The sequence below is a fragment of the Silene latifolia genome, chromosome 1 (genome assembly GCF_048544455.1).
Source record: "Silene latifolia isolate original U9 population chromosome 1, ASM4854445v1, whole genome shotgun sequence".
Taxonomy (NCBI): Eukaryota; Viridiplantae; Streptophyta; class Magnoliopsida; order Caryophyllales; family Caryophyllaceae; genus Silene; species Silene latifolia.
This window is the reverse complement of record NC_133526.1, coordinates 22,848,082-22,856,163: the sequence shown is the minus strand read 5'-3', so window position 1 is coordinate 22,856,163 and position 8,082 is coordinate 22,848,082. Positions and strand designations below refer to the sequence as shown.

Here is an 8,082-nt window from a genome sequence, read left to right as displayed (position 1 = left end):
TTTAGATCACGCGCAATGAATGCGTGGTATTTATAGAGTTTTTATTTTTGAAAAAAAAAAAATAACTATAAAACTAATCCAAAAAATTGAGTAATGTTATGAAATGTGTATATTTTTAAACAAAATTAATGAAATTGTTTATAAATTTTTTATTAACATATCTTTTAGGTACGATTTAGCATACAAAGAACGAATTTTTTAACACACAAATTTTAGAGACGAATTTTAAATAAGGGATTATATCAAAATTGGAAAATAAATAAGAGATTTTATAAAAATAGGAAATATGTTTTAGGCGGGAAAATTTGAAACTTTTCGATTATATAAAACCCGATTATTTTATCTCTTCATTTTGAAAACCCTAACTGTAGTATATTCTCGTATGTTATAGAAAGTGTTGAGTCTTTTCTATTAGATTAAATTTGAGTCCGTTTTTTGAAATAATGCTCAAAAATAAAAGAATTGTCGTTTTGGGTCGGTTTTGAAAACATTTATCGAAATGGTGTCCACGTAGGCTCGGTTTTGACGAGCTTGTATGGGGCTTAAACACGCCATACGTATTGGCGTGTTTAGTTCAAAGAACACGCCATTACATATGGCGTGTTTAGACAGTCTGAAATTCTAACCCAAAGTCAGTAGCAACATAAGGAAAGAAATAGAACACGCCATTACGTATGGCGTGTCTTAAGATGGAAACACGCCATTACGTATGGCGTGTTTTAGCAGCCCAAAATTCTTAGCCAAGTCCAGTAGCTGCCATAATGGAAGAAAATAGAACACGCCATACGTAATGGCGTGTCTTAAGAGAGAAACACGCCAATACGTATGGCGTGTTTAGTCAGATTTTTTTTTTTTTTAACAGTTGTTGTATATCCGTCACTTTCTACCAAATTAAACAAAACATTCATCATCTTCGCCTCACAAACACCAAGTGCGATAGAACAAACCTCAACAAACCTCACTCCCCTTCTTATTTCTTCACCTCACACTCATCTCCGGCGAATCTCCGGCGTATCTCCGGCATTATATTGGGTTTTTGCTTTTCAAATTATACATTCTACCTAATTAGCAAGGTAATTTAATTCTTTTAACTTATTTAATTTCATCTTTTGAATGTAGATTTTGCTTATTTTGTCTTCATTGTTGGTAATTATGTTGTTTTGTGCCTAGATCTACAACTTATATGTGTTAATTTAAGGTTGTTTAAAAAAAACCCCAAATTTTCAAAACCCTAATTAGGTAGGATGAACGATTTATGATTTTTAATTGTTGTTTAGGTATGTATTTTAGGGAAATTAGGTTATTGGTAGTTGATTTATACTAAATTTGTTCAATTTTTTTTTATAGAATGGAAATTTGTGATTTTCCTCTTATTTGTTATTGGGATGGAGAAGTGTTGGAGCAAAATGGATGTGTAACTTATAGAGGAGGGAATCAATGTTTTATTCTAGCTAGTACAAAGATGACATATCTTGAATTAGTTGAAGAGATATATAAGGGAATCGGTGTTCAAAGTTTGGGTACTCAATTGAAGGTAATGATGAAATTTCCAAGTGCCGGGTGTTTCAAAATTGTTCCCCTTAATAATGAGGGAGCCTTTAAAGCGTTACGGGCAAGTATTCGTCATTCACATGCTCCTTCAATGGACATATTTGTAGAAGTTTCTACTAGTCAAATTGTCACTCCTACACCAAGTATTAGGCTAGATGATGTTGCTCAATTTGTTTCACTTGAAACTAATGACGTAAATGATGGGGAATTTTATGGTAACTTAGAAGGTGATGAGATTGATGAGGAATTGGCAATACTTGATGAGAATTTGTTGGCAAATGAAGAAGATGGTGATGATGATCTTGTCTTTGCTAGTGCTCCCATTGTTGAGTTTAATAAGATTGATCAATTAGATGAGGATGAATTGAATAGCTGGAAAACTTGGGAAAATATGGTAAGATATGAACATGGGAAAGAGTTTGCGGTTGGACAAGTGTTCCCAAACAAAGCTTCACTTAGCGATGAGGTGACATCATATTGTGTTAAAGCAAATCAATTTTTCAAAGTTGCCGAATCAAAGCCTAATACTATTACCTTCAAATGTGGCCGGATTCCTACACCATGTAATTGGCGGTTAAGGGCTACACAAAAAGACTTTCATTCTGAAGTTTTTACCATTGTGACATACAAAGGTCCTCATGATGAGTCTTGTGTTTGTGACATGGTACCTCAAGACCACATGAATTTGAAACGAGCATTCATAAGTCATGAGATTCGTAACCTTGTTGAGGGAGATTGGGGATATAAAGTAAACCCTGTTGTTACTTATATTTTAGATAAGTATGGTTACACAATTTCATACACCAAAGCTTGGAATGCAAAACAAAGAGCAATTGAGGAAATATTTGGAGATTGGGATAAATCATATGAGTTGCTACCTCGTTTCATGCAAGGCTTAAAAGAATCTAATCCTGGCACTATTGTTCAATTTTATACAACACCAACAACGAACCCAAATGTGCAAAAATTCAAGCGTGTTTTTTGGGCATTTAAACCATGTATTGATGGCTTTGAACATTGTCGGCCAGTTTTAAGCATTGATGGAACCCACTTATATGGAAAGTTCAAGGGAACAATTTTTGTGACTATGTCAATTGATGCTAATAATCAAATTTTCCCGGTTGCTTTTGCTATTGTTGAAGCCGAAAATACCGATAGTTGGCCTTGGTTTATGTCATGCATAAGAGTATTTGTTACCAAAAGAAGTGGGTTGTGTGTCATTTTCGATAGACACAAAGGGATTATGAAAGCAATGAGTGAAGTTGGTAGTGGGTGGGAGGAGCCGTATGCTTATCATAGAGTTTGCATTCGTCATTTGGCTTCAAATGTTAATACAAGATTTAGAAATAATGCAGTTAAAGAAATGTTTGGGTCAACGGCAATGCAATTACAAAACAAGAAATTTGACATAGGATTTCGTCGCCCAGGTGAGTTGAATAGAGAGGCACAACAATATGTTGTTGAAATTGGAATAGAGAAGTGGTCAATTTGCCATGATGGTGGACATAGATATGGAATATTGACTACTAATTTGGCGGACCACACTAATTGGGTATAGGGATGCTTTTGATTCAATGCGACATGATCAGTTTACATGGCAACCTTACACCCGACATATTTTGTCTTTTTTGCCCGAGTTTTGTTATAATGACTCCGACGATTGGACAGTAATGGCACCTATTGTTGGGTTCCTTATGTTGATGATAACATGCCCATTTGATTTGTGTCATCTTAGTTTACCTTTTCAGGATATATGATCATATCAAGCATGGATTAAGAAGTGTTGAAGTTGTTATTAATCCCATTGTAATAAGTCATGTGTCATCTAATGTACAAGTGAGAAAGTAGAGTATATTAGAGTAATAGAAACAGTCCAGCACGATGTTGCTTTTACAAGTAAACAAATTTGCTTGGATTGTTGCCACAACTCGAGAAACTTGAAGTCCCTTTTTATCTTTCAAAAGCCTTTCACGTGACTCATATTTTTCAAAAATAAAAATCAGATTTTTATTAAGGAGGTGGTCTTCAATAAAGAGTGGTTTGAATTATTATTTTCAAAATGTTTCCTCTTTATGCAAATTCAACCCTTTGGCTCTTTAAGAAAACAAAGAATGCTTTTTGCCATTTTAGTGTTAACTTGTCATCATGTGACTTGTCTTTTCTCTCTTTGTTTTCTGAATTTGCATGAGCTTTTAAGGATATCTTTCAAACCTTCTTTCTCTATTCTTGCCTTTGCAAAAGAGCTCTCTTTGGTGCAAGTTTTGGGTGGTTGCTATTGCCCTTCACATGTGAGGTCTTTGACCCTTCAAAACCCTAGCAACCCCTTCACTCACCTCCTCTATATAAACCGTGCCTCACCTTCATAAATCCCCAAGACTTTCTGAAATAATTCTTCCATCTTTGCAAATTATTTTTAAAGCTAAAAAATCGTGTTTTATTTGCAAAAATCTTTAAAAGTCTTCAAGTGTCTTCAAGTTTTTACAGTCGTGGCTACTGTTGCTTTTCTATACTAAACTCTCTTGCTTATGAATTGTTGATCTTGTAAAAGTTGTCCATCTCTATTCTTTGTTAAGAATGTGTTAGTGGAAACTTGATCCCATAACATTCTAAGTGTGTTAGTAGAGTTTAGGACGGAGTAGTCTTTTACTCTTGACAACCGGAGTAGGTTGTGAGTTGGCAACCGGAGTAGGTTGCGAGTTAGCTTGTCATAAGAACGGAGTAGTTCTTGTACTAGCTTTACAACCGGAGTAGGTTGGTGTCTTTTATTACAAGGGTCTTTTAGTTGTCGGAGTAGATCACTAAAGGAAAGTAATAAAAAGGTAGATTGGACGTAGGCACTTGAGTTTCTTGCCGAACCAATTCAAAAATCTCGTGTTCAAGTGTTTACTTTATTTCCGCTGCAATTTACTTTGTTTGTTTGTTTTGTTTCGCTTAACCTTAGAAGTAACAGTTCATCCTACTGTCGCATTTGGTCTGCAGTCATATTTCACAAACTGAGACAAATAGATACAGTCAGAACGATTGTTGCTTTCATTCTTCAGCAAACATTCATCGTGATACTTGTTCAATCTTTCAATATTATTCAAAGTATCTTCTAATCTCTTTTGTTCCCTTAACTTACTTTAATCCAATAAAGTTGAAGTTATAATTTTATTAAAAGAGTACCTAATTCACCCCCTCCCCCTCTTAGGTACTTGAATCCATAAACTCAACAATTGGTATCAGAGCCTCGTGCTCTTGATCGAGGCTAACCGCCTTAGAGTTTGATTCGTGGGTAATGGATTCCGAGAAACACTCCAAGATCCCGGTCTTTACCGGTTCAAATTTTGGATGGTGGAAACTCAAAATGGAACATTACATCAAAAGTATCGATTATCAATGTTGGAACATCATCCAAAATGGACCTCTTGCCATTGAGGAAACCAATATTCTTAACGGTTTCACCAAGACAAAAGAGGAAAGAAATTACAATGAGAACGACTTCAAACTTGCCGAAAAGAATTCCAAAGCAATGTCGATTCTTCAACGTTGTGTTGGTGAGGGGGAAGTTAGTCGAATCTCCGGGTGTCCTACGGCAAAATCTATTTGGGATTCCCTTGTACTTGCATATGAAGGGACGTCCCAAGTAAGAAAACACCGTATTGACCTTCTCATGCAACAATATGAGATGTTTAGAATGTCAAAGGATGAGTCTTTAAATAGTTTCTCTTCACGTTTTTCTTGTATTATTAATGAGCTTAAAAGTCTAGGAAGGAATTTCGAGTCCGAGGACATCATTCGAAAAATCCTTCGTAGTCTAACCCCTAAATGGCAACCTAAAGTCACCGCCATAGAGGAAGCTAAAGACTTGTCAACCCTATCTCTTCATGAACTAATGGGATCACTAATGGCTCACGAGTTTAACCTCGATAAGCATTCTAGTGAGTCATCAAAGGGAAAGAGTCTCGCCCTCACATCTTCTCCAAGTGATGAAGAAGATGAGGAGGAAGACGAGTTTGCTATGTTCACAAGGAACTTAGCCGGGTTGGTCAATGGACAAGGTAACAAAAGGTTCACTAATAATTACTCGAAAAAACGCTTTCCTAAGAAACGACCCACCTCCACCGTGGGATGCTTTAAATGTGGTGATAAAACTCATCAAATTAAAGAATGTCCCAAGTGGGAAGAAATCAAATCTAAGGAAAGAAGAGAAAAGGTTAAAAAGGACTATAACATAGAGTCATGAGTGCTATTTGGGGAATGTCCGACTCCGAGGAAGATGAGGAACTCATCGAGGAGGAACTTGAGGCTAAAATGTGTCTTGCAAATCATGTAAAAGAAAAAGTCTCAAAAACCTCAAAACTTGAACATTTAAGATGCCTCATGGCTAACCCCGACGATTCCGACTCCGATTCCGACAACGAGGTAAATCATCTAAAGGCCAAGGCTAGAACTTACTCCAAAGAGAAAGTATGTAAGCTTCTTGACCAACTTTTTGATAAGTGTCGGTCTCAAACTAATAAGCTTGATTTAATGCAAAATGAGATTGAGGAAATTGCTCAAGAGAACTTTAATCTGAAAAATGAACTAAAAGCAACAGACTGCGTCACTGTCACATCTGAGGCATATAATGAAGTTAAAAGAGTCAACAAGTTAAACAAACATTTGACTAAAGAACTTGAGCGTCTTAGGTTGACCCCCACGGATGTCTCTGACCTTGAAAATGTCAACACTACTTTGGTGATGCAAGTTTCCTCTCTAACCAAGGAACGTGATGATATTTTGAAGGACAAAGATGCTCTTGAAAATGAGATCTATGACCTTGTAGTTGAAGTTGTAGACTTAAGAGAAACAGTGTCTAAGACCTGTTGTTTCCGACCACGATTTAGACAAGTTTAAAAGAAAGAGTGAATGGTTGGAAAATGAAAATGAGTGTCTTAAAAGTGAGGTTGTTTGTCTCAAGAATGAAATAGAAGATCTCCATGATAGGCTTACTTTCCTTCAAAAAGGTATGCCCGAATGTAGCACTTCTAGGTCTTCTCCTCACCATAGATCCGATGAAGTCGTTGATCTAAGCAAGAGACTTGACGAGATGATATCTAAATATGAAGAGTCCAAAGAAAGAATCATATATCTCGTGTCTAAACTCAACAATCACACCCATGACTTCATTGTTGAGAAAAGATTGTCCATAGAAAGTGTTAACAATGATGAACTTAAAAGAGAAAAGGAAAAGAACTTGCATCTTCTCTCTCGTGTCAATGACTTGACCAATGAACTTGTTAATGCTAAGAATATCACTGAAAAATGGGAAGGAAGTCAAACCGTGTTAAACTTCCTCACGAATCAAACCGAGAAATGTGATAAATCTACTGGTTTGGGGTTCAAATGGAAATCGGATCGATTGTTGCATCCGAAGCCTAAAAACGATTTTAGAGGAAGGAAGTATGTAGGTCTTCCCGAATACATCATTTGCAATTATTGTGGTGACAATGGTCATGTTTTTAATGGATGCACAAAACGATTTGATGACATTGAAAAGAACACCAAAACATTGAAAGAAATGAACATTAAGAAAGACACCACAAGTTATGTTGATCACAAAAAGGGACCCAAATTCATTTGGGTTCCTAAACTCAAAAACTAATCTTGTGTAGGGCTTGGTGAGAGGCGGCCGCAATTGGTACTTGGATAGTGGATGCTCTCGTCACATGACGGGTGATAGAAGCCAATTCCTCTCACTTAAAGCATATGATGGTGGCACGGTAAGGTTTGGTGACAACAAGAAAGGTGAAGTAATTGGTATTGGAAAAGTTGGTAAGTCATCCTTACTTTGTGTCGACAATGTGCGGCTTGTCAAAGGTTTGAAACATAATCTCCTTAGCATTTCTCAACTTTGTGATAAGGGTAATGTTGTTGAATTTCGTGCCAATATGTGTCGAATTTTTGATGCCACTACTAATGAACTAATACTCGAAGGAAGACGTGTCAAAGATGTTTACTTAACTAATTTAAACTCTCTATCCGGTCACACCATGTCTTGCATGAGTGTAATGAACAATGATCCTTGGTTATGGCATAAAAGGTTTGGTCATGTTAGTACAAAAACTCTTAATACCCTTAAAAGACTTGACTTAGTTGAAGGCATTCCTAATATAAAATTTGATTTTGATAAAGTATGTGATGAATGTGCTAGAGGTAAACATGTTAAAAGTTCCTTTAAATCCAAAAGAATTATGAGTACATCTCAACCTTTGCAACTTTTACATATCGACTTATGTGGACCAATGAGAACTAGAAGTAGAGGTGGTAGTCGTTATGTGTGTGTCATTGTTGATGATTACTCTAGGTTCGTTTGGGCACTCTTCCTAAGCTCTAAGGATGAGACATTTGATGAGTTTCTAATTTGGTTAAGAAAGATTCAAAATAAACTTGGTTTAAAACTTGTTTCAATGAGAACCGATCATGGAACCGAATTCGAAAACTCATCATTTGGTGCTTATTGTGATGACAATGGTGTAGACCATAACTTCTCGGCTCCTAGAACCCCAC

At 36.2% G+C, this 8,082-nt stretch overlaps 1 protein-coding gene across 1 annotated transcript; it reads left to right on the top strand.

Moving 5' to 3' along the window:
- Window positions 1-1,540: 1,540 nt before the first annotated feature.
- LOC141641912 (uncharacterized) lies at window positions 1,541-3,109 on the top strand. The gene has a single exon (XM_074450557.1). It carries the CDS (start codon window positions 1,541-1,543, stop codon window positions 3,107-3,109), a length of 1,569 nt encoding a protein of 522 aa, XP_074306658.1.
- The last annotated feature ends 4,973 nt before the right edge of the window (window positions 3,110-8,082 follow it).